The sequence below is a fragment of the Typopeltis vanoorti genome, chromosome 1 (assembly GCF_054136105.1).
Source record: "Typopeltis vanoorti isolate ZY-2024b chromosome 1, IOZ_Tvanoo_1.0, whole genome shotgun sequence".
In the NCBI taxonomy this organism is placed as follows: Eukaryota; Metazoa; Arthropoda; class Arachnida; order Uropygi; family Thelyphonidae; genus Typopeltis; species Typopeltis vanoorti.
The window spans coordinates 12,108,885-12,130,499 of record NC_143549.1 but is presented as its reverse complement, the minus strand read 5'-3'; the positions used below and the strand labels follow the sequence as shown (position 1 = coordinate 12,130,499).

General features: G+C 36.7%; 1 protein-coding gene across 4 annotated transcripts in view; it reads right to left on the bottom strand.

Moving 5' to 3' along the window:
- The window catches only part of LOC150109786 (uncharacterized), a 1,408,745-nt gene that overhangs the window by 28,285 nt on the left and 1,358,845 nt on the right, over positions 1–21,615 (bottom strand). For all 4 annotated transcript variants that reach the window (XM_090396626.1, XM_090396635.1, XM_090396653.1 and 1 more), the window contains one exon: positions 807–861. In XM_090396626.1, coding sequence (XP_090252752.1) covers positions 807–861 — 55 coding nt within the window. The remainder of the gene's footprint in view (positions 1–806; positions 862–21,615) is intronic.

The following is a 21,615-nucleotide window of genomic DNA, read 5'->3' as shown; positions in this document are numbered from 1 at the left end:
GTGAAACATATTGTTTTGCTTAAATCAAAACAGCATGGTTAATGTGGAGGGGACATGTGATTCATTAGTTAGTGTCATTTTTATACCAGTTGTCTCTAATTGCAGTTGGGGAAGGCATGTTGTTTACCGCGGGGAGCGAGTTATTGTTCCGACGTGAAAGTGGTAAACTTTATTTTCGTGTGCGATGTACAGTACATGCAAAACATTTTAATTTCTTTTTCATAAAGTAAAATCAGGGTACAGGGGTGTGAGTCATATGTGAGGGCGAATTATATTCGAGTAAATAAGGTATTTCTGTTTTATTATAAAACAGAAATACCTTATTTGACATCCCTGGTCTATGGAATTCTCTATATGAGGATAGACTGAAGATCTATGGGTTACAAAAGCTAACTGTTAGATGGAAAAGGAAGAAATATGATAGAAACATAAGTTATTAAAGGAATTTTATGTGATTGACATGGAAGATTTATTTTTCAATATGTGGCACAGACAAACAAAGTTAGTCACTCATTGAAATTATGGTAGAAGTGCAAGGACTAGATTTTTGGGTTAAGAATGAAATAAGATTTTTTTTTTTTTTTTTTTTTTTTTTTTGATTAGTGCAAATGGATGGAATAAATTCACAGAGGCAGTTACAAGCGCTTTATCAGTGAATGAGTTAAACATGATGAGTACTTTCTGAATAATGGTTAGTACGGGCCTCTGACAATGTCTCTGATGTTTGAGAAAATAATAATAAAAGTATTTAGGTAGTTACACTTATTATATTTCATTTTATATAGACAGAGAAAGTAGCCACTTACTTGTTGTAATGTTACACTTTTGACAACAGTGTGTTTCGTCCCAAATAATTTGCTCCTAGAAAAATAAGATAATTAAGTTATAATAGTCATGGCATATAACTTGTTCTTTCAAATAGCAAAAGTATAATATATAATTATATGAAGATATGTCTGTCATAATGATGTTAGTTCTTATTAAAAACACAACTCTCCCATGATCAGATGAGCCAATCACTAATTATCTTATCAAACCAAGCCATCATAACCCTGGCTTCACCCACCAATAAAGTTCACGGGTGTATTATTATTTCAACATGTGGTTTGAGTCACAGGATTCATCGCCAGAAACTTACACTAACCACACAATGTTTATCATACTAATTTTTAAATCTATTGACAATGCAATCACAATTTCTTTCCTATGGTAGCCAATTGCATCCCTGCAGTATGATCCAAGCAAAAATCTAGTCCTCCATCCTTGCTAACTATTAACACCATATTACACAATTTTCAGGGATGACTTACTTCCTTACTTACAATTATAATAATGGAATTATTGGTGAGAGTGACCATGAGGAGATTCCCAGCAGTGTGTTACCAGCAGGACCTCTGTGAGAAAAATGTGGAACTACGGGGGGGGGGGATTATGAAGAACTCAGGAGACAGCTTGCGGGTGTAGCATGGAATGAGGAGTTAGCTGGAAAAAAGATCAATGCAGTTTGAGAGATTTTCAGAGTGGTATGAAGTATGAACGGCAATTAGCTAATGAAGCCAAAAAGAATCCTAAGGAGTTCTTTCGATATGTAGCCAGCAAAAGAAAGAATGATAACAGAAGGATGACATTGATTTGAGAAAATGGTATAAAGACAGCAGTTGCAGAATGTGTTGGTGGTGGTGGTGGTTGTGATGGTGGTGGAGATACTCAATGAGCACTTCATAAAGGTCTTTCAATCTTGTGAATGTGACTTCATGGCGAGATTGAGAGCAGTTGATGATGGGGAGGAGAGACTTGACACAGTCAAACTGGAGCAGATGGGGTTGGATATTAGATTAGTACATTGGATTGGCTATTTGATAGGTATCAACAAGTTGTGTATGGGGGAGCGATATCCAGGAAAAGGAAAGTCTCTACTGGAGTGTCTCAGGGGTCTGTTTTACGTCCATTACTGTTTACCTTGTATGTTAATGATATTGGTGAAGATTTGGATGGAGATATTCAGTTGTTTGCAGATGATGCAAAGTTGTTCTGAACCATGAAGAGTAGTGAAGATGTTGTGGCCTTACAAGAAGATTTGAATAATTTGAGTGATTGGGCATGGAAATGGGGATGCGAGTTTGCAAAATGTTGCAGACTCACATCCCCATTGATGCCAAATGTAAGGTTTTAAAATTTGGAAAACAAAGATGGGATGCAGAATTTATGTATGGTGAGGATATATTGTTGGAGGTGGAGGAAATAACAGATCTGGGGGTGATAGTGGATAAGGATCTGAAATTTAGGGGACACATAGCCAAAATTGTAAGACAACACAAAGGCTTCTGGGAATGATGTGGAGGACACTGACGTGTAGAAGTAGGGAGATTCTTGTTCTGTTGTATAAGGTTTTGATTAGTCCACACATGGACTATTGTGCCCAGATTTGGTCACCTGGTTTTCAAAAGGATGAAGAGATGTTGGAAAGGGTCCAAAGACAACTGACTAAAGTAGTTTCTGACCTCTGGAATGTCGACTATGAGGAAAGATCGAGAAGATGTAATTTCCAGAGTCTGGTGGACAGGAGGAAGAGGGGAGATATGATAGAGCTCTACAAGTTGGTAAGGGGTTGTTATAGGATCAATGCTGGAGAAGGTCTGCATAAAATAGTAGGAGATAGGAGGAGAACTAGAGGTGATCCCTGGAAATTATATAAAGAGAGTGTGAGTAGGGCAGTGAACGGCAGGTTTCTTTTTTCATGCAGAGTTGTAAATGATTGGAATGCCTTGCCTGAGAGTGTGGTGTCTGCAAGGAGTTTGAGTGTGTTTAAGACACGGTATGATGAGCCGCGTGTGTGTGTGTGATGAAAAGACCTCCCAGATGAGGCTTTGACTCCTTGAGGTCTTGGAGTAGTAATAATATTAATAATAATTAACTCACGTAAAATATTCTTTATTAGTATAATGTTCACCTCAGTATCACAGGCATCATCAGTACAAGTACAAAGGCTAATTAAACAATAACTGACATATTTACAAGGTGCCACCTAAGTAGCTAGAGTAAGATAGCTAAAAACGGTCCTTAAATTTTCTAAACTTATTTAAAAAAAAACTATATATATATATATGTGTGTGTGTGTGTGTGTATACAATTACAAAAGTTAGTAAAGTTTAGCTGATTTATAGAGTACTATCTCCCACAATGGGGATAGACATAGACCATTGGATCTGTTTAAGTTAAGGGAGTGAATTAACGTATCATGTTTCTTTGTAAAGTCATTCCACGAGGAACCGAATTTTGTGAGTGATTTTTGTCTTGTTGCAATGAATTCTATCAACACTAGACATAGAGTTCATTAGAACAAGACAAAAGTCATTTACAAAAGTCAGTTCCTCATGGAACGGCTTTATAAAGAAACATGTGAAACATCACTCCCCTAAATTAAACAGATTCGATGGTCTATGTCTATCCCCTTTGTGGGAGACAGTACTCTATAAATCAGCTAATCTTTCCTACCTTTTGTAATTGTATACACATGTATACAGTGGTGCCTTGGTTAATGACGGTAATCCGTTCCAGGATTACCGTCATTAACCAAAACTGTCGTTATCCAAGGCACGATTCCCCATATGATTTAATTGAAAATCGATTAATTTTTTCCGGATCCTCCTCACAACCATAGTACATATTAAAAATGCAGATAAAACTCATTTAAAATGTCATGAAAATATGGTAAATATCATTTATTTATTATACAGTATATGTATTTGCTACAAAAAAATTAACATTAATAAAATGAATTGTTCAAGAAAACAGTTTTTAATTATCAATCTTCACCAGAAGGACAATTGGGCTCACTTCAGAGTTTTTTGACAAATGGACCTGTAAAAAATATGTCTAGGGTTGTTTGCTTCTGCCTCTTTTTTAAAATGTTTTTGAAAAACTGCATGGACTTTTCGTTAAATAGATCTGCAGTTCTGATAACCTCAGATTTGTTTGGATTCCATTTCTTAGCAACATTTTGAACTTTCTCCCACTTTACCAAAACATTTTGGATTTCAGCAGTCGTAATTTGTTCTTTCTCTCCATCCTCATCTTCAGATGAAATTTCCATTTCCTTTTCTTCATTGCTGCTTGAAAAGTTCTTTTAGCTCGTCAGTAGTCAGTTCTCGGTCATGCATCTGCAATAATTCTTCAACATCTTCTTCCTCTACTTCCAAGTTAAGATAATGAGCAGTTGCCACAATATCCTTTACTAATTTGTATCCTTCATCTGAAGTTTCTTCATTACCAAAAGAAGGACACAGTTTCCTCCATGCTGCTTTGAGACATTTCATTGTTACTTCTTGCCAAGCCTTTACAATTAGCCTAATTTCTATGACAATGTTGAATTCTTCCTTCCAAAATTTTCTTAGGGTTATGTTGGTAGCCTCACACATTTCCAAGCACATGGTAAAAAGTGCCCTTGTGTAAAGTTTTTAAAATTTACAATTATCAGCTGATCCATAGGTTGAATCAGAGATGTAGTCTTGGGAGGAAGAAAAATCACCTTGATAAAAGCTAATTCCTCTGGTAGCTCTTCTTGTATGCCCATTGGATGGCCAGATGCGTTATCCAAGGTTAAAATGGCTTTTAGAGGCAGATTGTTTTGCTCAAGATAGGCTTTGACAGTTGGTCCAAACACTTTGTGAATCCAGTCTCTAAATTCTATTCTTGTGACCCTGGCTTTGTTGTTAGACTTCCACAAAACACCAAGATTGGATTTAGATACATTGAACTTTTTGAATGCTCGGGGATTTCTGAGTAGTAGATTAACATTGGTTTTATCTTGCAGTCTCCACTTGCATTTGCTGGTAAAAGAAATGTTAACCTATCATTCATTGGTTTATGCCCAGGAAGTGTTTTTTCTTCTATTGTGATAAATGTCCTGTTGGGCATTTTCTTCCAAAATAACCCAGTCTCATCACAATGAAGACTTGTTGAGGTAGGTATTCTCCTTCTTCTATAATTCTTGTAAAGCTATTAACAAATTTATCTGCTTCTACTTTGTCAGAAATAGCTGCCTCTCTGTGTCTGACCACACTATGAATTCCTGTTCTTTTTTTAAAGTTGTCAAAGCAACCTCTGCTACCTTTGAAATCATCATCATCTACTTCAGAACTTGATCCCAAAGTCTTCTTTTTCAAATCTTGATAAATCTGTTTAGCTTTCTGACAGATTGCATTTTGAGATGTAGTATCGCCCGCCATTTCTCTTTCTTTGATCCAAATTAGTAATAGATTTTCCATTTGCTCAAAAAGAAGCCCTCTGACATTCAACCTTGAAGTTCCCTTAGTAACCTTAGCTACCATAAGTTCTTCTTTCTTAGCCAAAATGGTTGATATTGTAGAATGACTGGTTTCATATATTCGAGCAAGCTGCATAACTTTCACACATTCATGATGTTTTGCTATTATTTCTTTCTTCTGTTCAATAGAGAAAATTTTTCTGTTTTTCCCCCCCCTCACTAGCTTTCTTTTTGGGACCCATTTTGTCACATGGTAAAAAAATTCACTCTATAAAAAAAAAGATACGCAAAATACGGTATTATTACAAATTGTACAACACTAAGACAAAGGATACAAAGAACATATCATCCTGAAAATAAAAGTAAAAGTTCAAAAAAAAAAAAAATTTTGAAATAAAAGTTAACAGTTAAATTCGAAGCTTGCAATTTTTGACTTAGTGCATTTTGCTTGTAAGGTGACGATATTAGATACAGCACTTACTGTAACATACACTGATTAGCAGCTTATAGATACAACAATTATTATACAGATGAGATTTGATTTTGCCTTTTGATGGCAAACGAACAGTGACATTGTCGATTTATTGTCTATATGAACCAACACATAAAAAATAAATGCTTAAATACTCATTTTCATCATAAAATGCATTTATAACCACAAATTTTAAAATAAAGCACAGTACACTACAAGAAAAGAAACAATAAACAGAAAATGTAAACAGCTGGCTATGATCGGTCAAACATATCTGAGCTTCACAGCTATGCTGTGTGGCTGTTCTCTATTCAACAATGTCTTCCCACGCATGGCTGAGTGCAATTGGAAAATTTGGTTTTTTAGATCAGATAGAGGTTCACATAATCGAGAGTCGTTAACCAAGAGATTTTTTTTCTTACAGCCGCTCGACGTTAACCAAGTATGTCGTTATCTGAGGCCATTGTTAACCAAGGCACCACTGTATATAGTTTTTTTTTTTTAATAAGTTTAGAAAATTTAAGGCCCATTTTAGTTATCTTACTTTAGCTACGTAGGTCACCTTGTGAATATCACAGTTATTGTTTAATTAGCCTTTGGACATGTACTGATGATGCCTGTGAAACTCAGGTGAAAATTCTACTAATAAAGAATATTTTACACGAGTTAATTCCGTTATTATAATCGTAAGTAATATGTCTGCCTCACGGTGTTTCCTTACTGAGACTTACTTCCTATCATGTACTGACAAATCTGTTTTGAATGTATCCACTAAAATCCTATTAGAAACTTAAATGTTTTTAATATATCTGTTCCTTTTTTGTCATCTAGCAGTCAACTTTTGAAACTTGCAAACATACCATCTTGAATATCCACAACTCCCATTACTACAGTTCCATTCATCTATCTTACCATATTAGGGGAGAGAGAGAGATGAATAGAAGTGAAAAGTTGGTAGCAACCAACTTTTCACTTTCTTGCACAACTTCCAAGAAGAGTCAAATTCATTTTCACCTATTTGTTCACTCTACTGGAAAGTTTACCCAATGGCGCGCACACACACACACACACACACACACACACACACACACACACACACACACACACACATATATATATATATATATATACAAGAATCTGCTGATGTGTTTCTTGAACAGCTAGAGGTTGCAGTCAGAAGTAGCAAATCTGGAAAAGTTGATAAAAAAAAATTCATAACTGGGTAAATAGGACTATGATGCTTCACAATGGACAGCATGGATATGTGAAAGACATTAATAATTTTTATTTTAATGATGGTATGCACCACATGGAAAGGTTACATGACTAAAAACTTCCTCTCCACAATTTTGCTCCAAATTAATCTGTTATCTGTCAGGATTCCAATATTGCCAGATCTTATGTTTTGGTTCTCTAAGGGAATTCTTATTGTATTAAAACACCCAGATACTGCAAAGTTTAAAGTTTTAAAATTTGGCAAACAAAGATAGGATGTAGAGTATATACTTAGTGGGGATATATTGGAGAGGTAGTGGAAAACAGAGTGGATATGATGGTGGATAGGGATTTAAAATTTAGAGGACATGTTTTTAAAATATCTTCTTGAATGGCAGGCAGTTTCAAGTAGAGTAATATGGGCAAATATCAGAATGGGGAACTGGACATTGAGGCACAAATATAGAAGTGGAGGAATTTTTTGAGGCAAGAGAGCAACTGACACAATGAAAAATGAAAAGCTGGTCCTTGTTGAGGATCTAAATAGCAGAGTAGGAAATGATTGTCAGATATATAATAATATTTTGGGAAAATTTGGAGAAAAGAGCAAAGCTAATAATAATGGCCAATACTTGGATTTCTGCTCAGGACATGGACTGGTTATTATTAACACCATGTTCCAACATCAAAATGTGCACAAATTTACACGGAGAGAAGATGCAAGGAATAAGAAAAGTCTCGTTGACTACGTTATTGTTTATAATGATGTTTTTTTCCTCTCTCTCTCTCTGGTGCAGGACACTAGAGTGTACAGAGAATTTGAAATTGGAAGTGATCACCACTTAATCCTGAGCAGGATAAAACTGAATTTCATATTCAGTTTTATCCTGCTCAGGAGATATTCTGCAGGTTGTTGAAGAAGCTCAGAAATGGAGGAAAGAGTGCTGTAAAAGGAATTAGAGATGATAAAGGTGATATGAATACTGGAGAAAAAAGACATCCTTGAAGTATGGAGTAATTACTTTGAAAAATTGCTAAATGAAACTAGCAGTGATGACAGCACAGTGATAAAAAAACACTGACCAAGCATGGAGTAGATGGTATTCGACCATATATGCTCAAGTATGGAGGTATAAAAGTCTTACAATGACTGCACCGCATAGTTCAGAGGGACAAATTCCAGATAATTGGAGTAGAGCTCTCATAGTACCCATATATAAAAAGGAAAATAAAACTGAATGTGAGAATTACAAAGGTATTTCTCTACTGAGTGTTTATGGTAAGATTTACGTCAGTATACTTGAGAAACCAAGAACAAGCTGGATTCAGGCCAATTGGTGGCTGTCACGATCAGATTTTCACATTACGACAGATAGTTGAGAAATCATGGGAATATAACAAAGATCTGGAGTGATCATGGTGTGAGGTGCAGGTGGGCAAGACAGGATATTTAGTGGGATGTTGCTACAGACCAAGGAGCACAGAGGGTGGGGACCAGGAGATGTTGAGACAGTTGAGCGTGGCAAGTGCAAGAAAAACAATTGTTATGGGAGATTTTAACTACAGCAGTATAGATTGGGGAAAGGAAGATGCATGTAGCAATAAGGGAATGGAATTTCTAGAATTCTTGAGGGACAAATGCCTTAGGCAACATGTAACAGAGGGAAGAGGTTCAAGAGTTTTGGATTTGGTCATAGTATCAGAAGAGCTGATAATAACTGAGATGACATCTCTTCCACCAGTTGGAGAGAGTGACCATATGGTTTTGACTTGGAAAATGAATAGACATGCAGGAGTATCAAAGAGACAGGAACATATGTGGAATTATAAAGCAGGTGATTATAATAGTCTTAGACGTCACCTTGAGGAAGTTTCGTGGAGGGAGGAATTTGAAAGCCGGAATATCATTAGTGTTTGGGAAATTGTGAAGGAATATTTGTTAGCAGCAATGGTAAGCTGTATTCCATGAGTGAAGAAGAGGACACAATTTGGAGTAAAGTGGATGACAAACAATATTAAACAGGAGCTACATGCAAAAAAGAGGCTATGGAAGAGATTATTATTATTTGTCACCTCCAGCGAGTCCAAAGACTCATCGAGGAAGGACATCCACTCTACAACTCTGTCTTCACCACTCACAATCCACCAACTGACCGCAACTACACCAACGCCATCTATCGCCGATCACCACCACCACTAGTATTTCCACATATGATCACAAACATCCATGCTCACGGTGGGATTTGAATTCACAGCCTTTTGGCTGGGAAGCGTATACTAACCACTTGGCCAGCCAGGCTGAGAAACAACAGCTCTTGTTTTAGCAATATGCTAGCCTTTTATGTTAAGTTACAAGAGCATTAGACGACGGAAAGGTGCAGAGAAGATGCATGAAGAATATAAGACACAGGCCAGAAGAGTGACTAGTATGGTAAGGAAGGCGAAACTGGAATATGAGAAAAGATTGGCCCTTAGATCCAAGGAAAATCCTAGGAAATTTTTTAGCTATGTGGCCAGTAGGAGGAGAAATGACTGTGGAAGAATGACACTGTGGGATAAAAATTGGAGTAGGGTGACTGATGCAGAGGACATAGTGAAATTGTTCAATGGGCACTTTATTGGAGTATTTCATCCTGCAGGAGTCAATTTGAATACCAGAGGGATAGAGAAGGTTTGAGGTTTAGAGGTGCAGGAGGAGAGTGTGTTCCGCATACTGAGTACTCTGGATGTTAGTAAAGCTGTGGGACAGGATGGTATTTCACCATGAATTTTGAGAGAATGAGCTAAAGAACTGACAGTGCCCTTGACCTGGATTTTCAATGAAAGTCTGGTTGTGGAAAAGGTGCCCATGGAATGGAAGGAAGGTAAGATAGTGCCGTTGCATAAGGGTAGTAGCAGACAGGAAGTGTCTAATTATAAGCCAGTTTGTGTGTCATCAGTAGTTGTTAAGATCTTGGAGAAATTAGTGAGGGACTGTCTACAGCATTGGGCGGATGAGGGTAATGTTATCTGTGAGAGTCAACATGGATCTGTGAAGGGGCACTCTTGTTTTAGCAATATGCTAGCCTTTTATGATAAAGTTACAAGAGCATTAGATAAGGGAAAGGCATATACTGCCATTTTCCTAGACTAGGCAAAGGCATTTTACAGGGTGCCACATGATAAGCTGATATTCAAGTTGCAGCACATGGGTCTGGATGTCAGATTGGTCACTGGATTCAGGATTGGCTGTCCGATAGGTATCAGAGAGTTGTGTATGGTAGAGCAATATCAAAGAGGCAGAAGGTTACAAGTGGGGTTACACGAGGCTCAGTAATGGAACCTATATTGTTTAACCTTTATATCAATGACATTGTCCGTGGATTGCAAGGGGATATTCAGTTGTTTGCAGATGATGCAAAGCTGGGAAAGGTAATTAGTAATAGTGCAGATGTGGTAGCCCTGCAAGAGGATTTGAATAAGCTAGATAGATAGGCAAATGATGGGGTGTCAGTTTAATGCAACAAAATGTAAGGTCTTGAGGTTTGGGACACATCGAAGGGACGCTGCATACTCTATTGGAGAATATATACTGGAGGAAGTAGGGGAGACAAGAGATCTGGGGTTGATGATTGATAGAAACCTGAAATTTAGGAGACATATAGCAAAGGTAGTGAAGGTAACACAGAGGCTTGCTGCAATAATGAGAAGGACACCGACCTGCAGAGATAAAATGGTTATCATTCCGTTGTATAAGACTCTGATCAGACTACACTTAGCTATTGTTCTCAGTTCTGGTCCCCAGGATTTGAAGGGGATAAATTAACTGTGGAAAGGGTACAAAGGCAGATAACAAAGATGGTGTTGGGACTGTACAATGTTAGTTATGAGGATCGGCTGATGGAGTGTGGACTGCAGAGTTTGGTGGATAGAAGGAGGGGTGATATGATTGAGACTTCTTAAACTGTTGAGAAGTGGTTACTGGGTTGACACTGGGGAGTTTTTACGCTTGGTTGAACAGCGGGAAGGGGTCATGATAAGGGGTCATCCCTGGAAGTTACGAAAGGTAACTGTGAGAAAGAGGGTGAGGAGTGGTTTCTTTGCATGGAGGGTGGTTGAACCATGGCCATGGAATGCATTGCCTGATGGAGTGGTGAGAGCGAGAACGGTCAATGCATTTAAGGAGTGGTATGATAGATTTTGTGTTTCCTAGGAGGGACCTCCTCGATGAGTCTTGATAGACTTGTGTTTCTTAGAAAGGACCTCCGACGATGAGTCTTTTGACTCCATGGAGGCCTGAATAATAATAATAATAATAATAATCTGTATTTAAGTTTGTAGATCTGGAAAAAGCATATGACAAGGTGCCAAGAGGAAGCTATTCAAAAATGCTGCAGTTGTATGGTGTCAGTCGGGCATTATATCAAGCAATACTTAGTCTTTATTTGAGTTGTAAGTCAGCAGTTAGAATTGAAGGAAGTACAGGAAGATAGTTTAATGTTAAATCTGATGTCAGACAAAGGTTTACATTATCTCCTCTGTTATTCATTATCTGTATGGATGACATTATGACGGAAAGTAGCATTAAAATTGGTGATATCAAATTATTATTAATGTCAAATTTGGAGATGTTAATGGCAGCTCTTTGCTTTATGGGGATGATGTTACACTTCTAAAGAAATCCGCTACAAGTCTGCAAGATTCACTGACTAAATTGAATAACTGTTGTGATAGATATGGTATGAAGGTCAGCAATAACAAGACAAAGACGGTGAAAATAGGGAAGCATTGAAAATATCAAGTGCATTGTGAATAGAGAACCTATAGAACTAGTAAAACCTTTCAGCTACTTAGGCACAATTTTTAGTGAAGATGGTAAATTAAATATGCCAGACTAGCTGACTGAGTGGTTAGCATATCCATTCTCTAGTCAAAAGGCTGCATGTTCAAATCCTGCCATGGACATCGATGTTGGTGATTGTCTGTGAAAATACCAGTGGTGGTTGGCGGTAGATGGCATTAGTGCAGTTGGGGTCAAGTTGGTGGATTGAGTGGTGGAGACAGAGTTGTAGAGCAGGTGCCTTCCCTCGATGAGCCTTTGGGCTCCCTGGAGGTGTCAAATAATAATAATAATAATAATAACAATAATAATAAATACTGAAATAGACAAAAGAATTAACAAAGCTGGTATGGTAGGAAGTGAACTGAACAAAATTATATGGAATAAGAGAGAAATTAGTCAAAACACTAAATTAGCTGTATACAAGACTGTGTTCAAACCAGTTTTAATTTATAGATCTGATAGCTGGGTTAGAATTAAAACACTTGACCATAGACTAGAGACTGCAGATATGAGAGTCCTGAGAAAGATTAGGAGAGTGAACAGATGGCATCAATGGCAATATCATATTAAAAAAGAGGATATTAGGAAAGAACTTGGCATTGTTAGCATTCACAAATGTGTTAGCAGAGCTAATCTCGGGGGGGGGGGGGTATGGGTCACTTAAACAGAATGGGCGAGGAAAGATTAGCAAAACAAGTGTTCTCTGCCAGGTTGGCAGGAAAAAGATCCAGAGGAAGACATATAGGTAGGTTGATACGGTAAAAAGTGCCTTAGAAGGTAGAAATATAAGATCTGACAATGTTGAAGCTTTGACAGGTAACAGATAGATTTGGAGGAAAATTGTAGATATGAAGTGAGTAATGATGTAAATTTTTCATGTAGTACTATCATATGCTGTACACCCCTTGAGGGTAAATGTCAGGAATTTGATGATGATGATGTTTTTAAAATAGTGAGGAAAACACAATGAATTCTGGTAATGATGCACAGGAACAGGACACTGACTTGTAGAAGTAAGAATAATCTACTTCATTCATATAAGGTCTTGATTAGACTAAGGGCAAAGAGGTAATGGAAAGCATCCAGAGACAATTGACTAAGGTAGTTTCTGGTCTCTTGAATGTTGAGAAGAAGCAATTTACAGTCTAGTGAATTGGAGGATGAGGAGGCATGACATTATAAAGATTTTTAAGTTGGTAAGGCATTCTTATCAAATTAATGTTGAAGGCATTTTTCATAGAATGATGAGAGATGGGGGAAAAAGAGGTCATCACTGGAAGCTGTATAAAGAGAGTATGAGCAAAGAAGTAAGAAGCAGGTTTTTTTTGAAAGGAGAATGGGTAATGATTGGAATGCACTGCCTCAGAGTGTGGTGTTTGCAGAGAATGTCAATATATTTAAGGTGTGTTACGATGAACTGTATGATATGTATGATGGGGGCTCCCACAGTGAGTCTTTGACTTCATTGGTATCATAACACATCTTAAATATATTTAAGGTGTGTGTTATTTCTTAGTCTACCTCCAAGAAAAAACCTGGGGGTAGACCAAGAACTATTATTATTATTATCTCAGCCTACCTCCAGGTTTTTTCCTGCCATCCTGGCAAGAAATACCCGTTTTGCTAATCTTCCATTCTTAGTGAGCATACAAATGACCATACCCACCTGACATTACCTCTGTTCACACATTCCTGAATGCTAACTATGTCAGGTTCTTTTTTAATATCCTCATTTTTAACAGTATTCTGTGATTCATGCCATCTGTGGTTCCAGCCTTTGATAAGTGTTTTATTTGTAACTCAGCACCAGATTAAAACTGATTAAAATTAAAGTAAAAATTAAATTAAAGTTAAAACTGGTTTGAACACTAACTTGTGTAACTAGTTTAGTGTTTCAGCTAAGCTTTTTTCTTATTCCATATAAATTTAATCAGTACACTTTTTCTACCATATCACATTTGCTCACTCAGTTGTCTAATCATATTTAATTTCCCATCTTCAGTAAAAATAAGCTATCCTCAGTAAAAGGTAGGTTTCGGATGAAATTGATGTTTTCAATATTCCTGCCTATTTTCTTTGTCATTTATTGTTGATTTTCATATGAAACTAAGAGTACCAGTTCTGCAATTTATTTAAGATCATGCAATCCTGTATTGGTTTTATTTAACAGTATAACATCGTCTGCAAAGAAATAAACAGCTGAGTTGAATACAGGAATCTCTCACTCCACACAATTTTGAATAATGTGCTTTTCAAATTAACATTGTATTTTTTGCCAAGAGATGTTTTGTAATTTCAAATGATACACCAAATTTCATATGCAGCTTCAACTCTGGTCTATCATGGTAAAAGATTGAACACATTCGTGCACTATGAGCATAGCAAGCATTATGATTCAAGTCACCATTAAATAAGTGTATGTCAACTAGTTAATAGAATAGAAGCCTACACGGAAGTGGTGTTTGCAACTTCTCAGCACTAAATCGCCCGAAGATAGACTTAAGTTCAAGTCTAGATGCTGACTAGAGGAACATTTTTAGTAACAATGTGTCTAGCTCAGTGGAAGTGGTATTTGCAGTCCTTATTGCTAAACCACCCCAAGGTAGACTTCGAGTTCAAGTCTAGTCGCTGACTAGAGGAACTTTTGCCAGCAAAGGTTGGTCGATTGGTAGAGCCTCTGCTACTAATGGCTCACGCAAAAAGTTAAGCAAGTTGGAGCACAGTTTGTAGTTGGAAGGGGTTAATTGTTCGATGCTGTTGGCACACTCTCCCTCGATGAGTCTTTGGACTCCCTAGAGGTGTCGCATAATAATAATAATAATAATAATAATAATAATAATAATAATAATAAAATGTATACTATCTTATATAAAATTTATTATTATTATTATCATCATCATTAACATCTGACCTCCATGTAGTCAGAGATTTATCATGGAAAGTACACACCATTGCATGCAATGCTCATCCAATGCATTCCACTCACCAACCACTCTCCATGCAAAGAACCCTCTCCTCACCCTTCTGTTCACATACCCTCCTTACACGGTTTCTAGCAATGGCCTCTTGTTCTACCCCACTCCTCGCTCATTCTATGAAAAATCTCTTCCATGTCAACCTGATAACAATCCTTGACTAGCATATATGTTTCAATCATATTCCCACCCACCTCTTCTTCCTATTCATGAGGCTTTGAAACTTACATTCACTCAATCTGTCCTCATACTATAAATTCCAAAGACCACCTTTCTACTCTTGACCCTTTCCAACATATTCGTCGCTCCCATGAAAATTCAGTGACCAAATCCGTGCACAATAATTCATCTGATGCCTCATCAAGGGCTTATACAATGGCATCATAACCTCTTTATTAATGCATGTCAAGGTCCTCTGCATCATTGCCATTATCCGATATGATGTCTTCATAACTTGTGCAATTTTTCCCCTGAACTTCAAGTCCTTGTCTACCACCACTCCCAGATTCCTCATTCCCTCTAATTCTTTTAAAGTTTCCCCACCAAGTGTATACTTTGCATCCCATCATTGCTAACCAAATTTCAAAACCTTAAACTTTTCGACCTTGAACTGATAGTTCCACTTATCTGCCCATTCAAGTGATGAATAGAAGTTCTCCTGCAAAGCCATAACATATGCTTGACTCTGCATTGTTCTTCTCAATTTTGCATCATATGCAAACAGCTGCACATCACTAGTTAAACCCATCCCAATATCATTAACATACAAATCGAACAACAATGATCCCAAAACGGAGGCTCTGGGATACACCACTAACGGCCTTTCTCTTATGGGATACTGCACCCCCCATATACAACTTTCTGATATCTATTTGACAGCCAGTCTCTGATCCAACTCAGAAGTCTGTTATCCAATTCCATCTGTTTCAGTTTATTTAATAGTTTGTCATCTGGGAGCCTATTAAAAGCTTTTCAAAATCCAAGCACATCACTGTTACGCATCTCACATGTTCCAAGGTATTTGTCACCTTGTTAAAGTAATGCATGATCTTCTCTTAACAAACCCATGCTGATAACCACATAATATACTCCTATTTTCAATCCAATTCTGGATCCTACTTCTCACCAATCTCTCTAGTACCTTCACCAGAACTCCAGATATACAGATTGGCCTATAATTTGAAGCCGCAGCCTTATCACCACCTTTATGAAGTGGAACAATTTTACCTTCTTTCCACTCCCTTGGAAACTGTGTTTTTGCAAGACTTTTTATTAAACAGACATGCCAATGCTACTGCCAATTCCCTAGGACATTCCCTGAAGATGATGTGATATGTCATCAGATTCTATCACCTTATTAACATAAAGTTTATTTATTTTTCTCAAATATCTTTTGCACTCACTCACAATTAAGCCGTCCTCTCCTATGTCATCTACACTAAATTCCTCATGATTCCACCCTGATCAAGATGAAACATCCTTATAAATTGATCACTGAATACTTCAATGATGTCTACTGTAGCAGTTACCATTCTACCACTTTCATCCATTAACTTCATCTTACCATGATCATTCTTCCTACTACTTGCCATCTACCACTTTCATCCATTAACTTCATCTTACTATGATCATTCTTCCTACTACTTTCCACATATCTAAAAAATTATCTAGGGTTTTTCTTCACCTGGTCTGCCAATTTCTGTTCATATTCTACTTTTGTTTTCCTTACCAACTGAGTTACTCTTCTGATTTGTTCTTTATGCTCTTCATGAAACTGATTATTACCATTATACATCTTGTACTTCCTCCAAAGTACTTTCTTCTTCCAGATTTCATTCTTAAGCCCCTTATTCCTCCATTTTATATCTACCTTATTCAGCCTTTCGGCTTTCTAAATACATTTCCACTTTGATGCTATTAGTATTTGTTTGTCAGTTCCCAAGCAGCATTTATTTCTTTACTGCTCAATTCCTCATTCCATGCTATAGCTCCAAGCTGTCTCCTAAGCTTGTCGTAATCACCAGCCTTATTTATCCATCCATTTTTTTCCCCCATCCATTCTCTCCACAAACCTTACACTCCGCCATGCATATATATTGCACTCACGGCATTGAATCAGTTTTGAAAAGTCTGTTTCATTAATGCCACTTGATTTTTGTGCCACTTGCCTAGTTACGCTGGCCGATGGTTGCATAGTTGACCTCATGAATACCGCCAGTGTGTTTGTTTAATAAATAATAAATCTAACAATTTAATAAATCACACTAAAAATCATACCGACACTTTGTTCTGAAAAATAAATAGCATTCATGAAATTCATGAAAAATAAATAAAATTCAAGAAATATTGTTGATTATTCCTCAAAAATATAGTTATCTTTTTCAGAGCTCCTTACCAATACTACACAACTTATGGCCCTCTTACATAAGGTAGTAGTTTCAAGCTGAAACTTAAAAAAAAAAAACATTTTATGGATGTTAACCCTAGCCATAATCCCAGCATATAAGTCTGTCAGAATAAGCTGTTACCGCAAAGCATATATAAAGAAAAGAATCAAAACTTGATGTATACAGTGTTGTCAAAATATTTCTCATGAATATACATTTCTTTTATATATACCTATAATAATAAAATGTTTAAATCAATGGAAGGTTTATTAAACCTTCATTTGTTTAATATTTTATTATCTGTTATAGTTACACTGGCTATAAAAATGATAAAAACAACTACATCTTCAAAAATTATGGAAACAACTACCACGTTTGAGTAAAAACTCAGTATAATATACACCAAAATAATCACTCAATGTTTTGACCTTCACATTAAGGTCATTAAGATATACACATTAAGATATACAAAGAAACATGCTGCACTACAATCCACACGATATGCTGAAGTTACATTGATTTGGTCAACTACTGGCCTGAACTCTTGTAAAACAAACAAACAAACAAAAAAAAACCCTCACTACATTAAAGCTACAGCCCTGTTATTATGATATTATTATCTATTATCTATTAGGTTCCTGTCCTATCCTATCATAATTCACACTCACACATAGACCTACACATTTTACTGTGTAGGTATTCGGAACCGAAATCCTATGGAACAGGTTGCTTATTCCTTATTCCTGGAAGTGTCCTATGTCAGTAGAGACATGTGTTCATGGGACCAGTTTGCCTGTTCTGGGGGATGAAAAACCGAAGTTTCGTGGTGAAAAAACCTCCATATGAGACCAGCTAACTCATCTTTAGTCGAAAGAGACAACAGAAAAGTTTCTCAAGTCACTGACAAGAATCAAACCCAGGTCTTTCTGACAAAAGGGCTTCATCTATACTGACTGAGCTACGGAGGTGCTAATCTATTAGGTTACAAAATTAAAATTAAGCTAGAGAGCAACATGTTGACACACACAAAAAAGGCTCAGTGGATGTGGTGTGTGCACTCGTCAGTGCTAAACTACCCGAAGATAGACTTCGAGTTCAAGTCTAGTCACCCACTATAGGAACTTTTATTAAGCATTTTTTTGACCGGTTCCCAAGTTAATCGATCTCTGGCATGGGCACGTGGGTTTTTTCTGCCGGAAACTTGGATGTTTTGTCCCGTAAATTCAAGAAAATTGACCATAGAACCCACACTATTTCAGATATTAAAAATATTGTGTTATGGTTAGGGACCACGAGATGGTGGCACTCCTTTGCCATATATCTTCACTGTGGGCAGCTTACTTAGTTAACCAGTTATCTCTGATTGGCTACCAGTGGAGATTGAACTGCTCACTCAATCTCCAAAAGTTAGATAGGGCTAAAAAGGCCTTGCCTACTCCCTATATAGGAATAAAAAGGCATTAGCTGAATTTTTTTTTTTTTAAATTATTCATTTTTTTGTGTGAACATGTTGCTCGTTAGCTTAATTTAATTTAATTTTGTAACCTAATAGATAATAGGTAATAATAATAACAGGACTCTAGCTTTGATATAGTAAGTTTTTTTTTTCAAAAAAAGGTTAGGCCAGTAGTGTTAATGGTTGACAAAATCAAGGTTACTTCAACATACCATGTAGATTGTAGTGCAGCTTGTTTCTTTTTATATATGTGTATACTCCAGATGATGACATTAATGTGAAAGTCGAAATGTTGAGTGATTATTTTGGTTTATATTAAACTGAAGTTTTACTCTAACATGGTAGTTGTTTCCATAATTTTTGCAGATGTATTCTGATCACGCTGTAAATATGAAGGAAAGGGTAAAAACAAGTACTTAAAAAAAATAGTAAAGATTTTGAAAGCCGATAAGTTAATTTTTTTTCATTTGTTTATTATATTCAATCAGCTGATATTTAAGTTGCAGCACATGGGTTTAGATGTTGGGTTAGTTAATTGGATTCAGGATTGGCTGTGTGATAGGTATCAGAGAGTTGGGGGGGGGGCAGTATCAAGGCGGCAGAAGGTTACAAGTGGGGTCCCACAGGGCTCAGTACTGGGACCTTTATTATTTAACCTTTATATCAATGACATTGTCAAATGGATTACAGGGGGAATATTCGGTTGTTTGCAGATGATGTGAAGCGTTATTAGTAATAGTGCAGATGCAGCAGCCCTGCAAGAAGATTTGAATAAACTAGGCAATGTCAGTTTAATGTAGCAAAATATGCATCCTCGATGGGAGGATGCATATTTGATTGGAGATGCTGTACTGTAGGAAGTAGGGGAAACCAGAGGTCTGGCGGTGATGATTGATAGAAAACTGAAACAGAGGATTGATGCAATACTGAGAAGGATGCTGACCTGCAGAGATAAACCAGTTATCATTCCATTGTATAAGACTCTGATCAGACCACATTTAAATTATTGTTCTCAAATTTGGTCCCCAGGATTTGAAGGGGATAAATTAATTGTGCAAAGAGTACAAAGGGATAACAAAGATGGTTTCAGGACTGTACAATGTTAGTTATGAGGATCAGCTGAGGGAATGTGGACTGCAGAGTTTTGTAGATAGAAGGAGAGGTGATATGATTGAGACTTTTAAACTGTTGAGAGGTGGTTACAGAGTTGACACTTGGTGGAACAGCGAGGAGTGATGACAAGGGGCCATCCATGGAAGTTGCAAAAGGAAGCTGTGAGCAAGAGGGTGAGGAGTGGTTTCTTTGCACCTAGGGTGATTGAACCGTTGAATGCAATGCCTGATAGAGTGGTGAGAGCGAGAACGGTCAATGAGTTCAAGGAGTGGTATGAGTGACTTTGTGTTTCCTAGGAAGGACCTTCCACAATGAGTCTTTTGACTCTCCATGGAGGCCTGAATAGTAATAATAATAATAATAAAAAATAATATGTTTTCACTTGGCATGACATTTTCACAGGCTATATTAACCATGTAAAATGAGAATTTCTGTTTTGCTAATTTGTTATCAGGCCAAATACCACTTTCCTTCATATAGTGATCCATAGAGATGATGAATAACAGTGAAGATAATGTATACCCTTGTCTTCCACAAATTTGACATCAAACCATCTTCCTGTACTTCCTTAATTCTTACTGTTAACTTACAACTCAAATATAGATTATGTATTGTTTAATCTATAAGTAATTCATAAGTCAACAAGTCAATTTAATTATTATTATTACATGACACCTCCAAGAAGAAAGACTCATTGAGGAAGGGCACCTACGCTACAAGTCTCCTTCTCCACTAATTAATCCACCAATTACAACAAATTGCAACTACCATCATCATCTACACCACCATCACCACTAGTATTTTCTAGTATTTTTTGTCTGTAAATTGCATGTGTTCTCAAGGCCAATTTGTCTGTGCAGGATGACAAAGCCAAGTTTGCTGAGGAAAAAAACCTGCTACCACCATATGAGATTGACTAACTCACCTTTAATAAAAAAAAAACAACATATAAAGATTCCTCTTGTCATGAAAATATTTGAACTTAGGCCTTTTCCAATTGAAGGATGCACCATCATTCTTCCAATTGCACTATGGAGACAATTTAAGACAAACAGTCCAGAAATCATTGAATATAACGAGTATCTGTATTTAAGTTTTTTAGATTTGGAAAAGGCATATAACAAAATAGAGAAAATCTGTTCAAAATGCTGCAGTTGTATGGATAGTTCCCATGATTTCTCTTAACTTGTCTTAAAGCGAACATCTGATCATTCTCCAGCTTTCTTACCTTCCACAATTTTTTAGCCTTTTCTGAAATATATACAGTGGTGTAGCTAGAGATTTTGCTGCCCGGGGCGGTCCCCGAGTTTGCCACCCTCTCAACAGAACCAAAAATACTACAAAAAGTCAAAATGACATACAGGGAAATAAATTAAAACAATATATTTATTTTTGAAGTGAAACTTTAATTTCAACATTCTAAAATGTTATTCTTCTTGCTTTTCTGTAGCAAAATTGTCGATGACATTGGTGAAGTCTATTTCATAGTAATGTTGGTAATTCTTAATCAGTTTTATTCAGAAAAACTCCTCTCACAACTAACAACAGTTACAGCAATTGTGAGGAAAATTCACAGTAGTATTGCAATATTTGGCAATGAGTTCTCGAGATTGCATTTTAGAATTAACTGCAAAGTTCAAAAAGGTTCAAAGTGCCCTCTCCGCACCCCTCTAGCTATGCCTCTAAATATATATAAGCATAAATGAAAAATATGTGCACTAGGAACGCTCAGTATAGATTCTCTGAAATTCTCACATTCAATTTTATTTCCTATGTACTATGAGCTCTACTTCAATAATCTAGGATTTGACCCTCTATTCAGTCTTTCTAAATTATGCAGTGCACTGAAGCTGTTATTCTTTCATATTTCTAGTTGAATCTCATCTATTCCAGTTACCTTTCACATTTT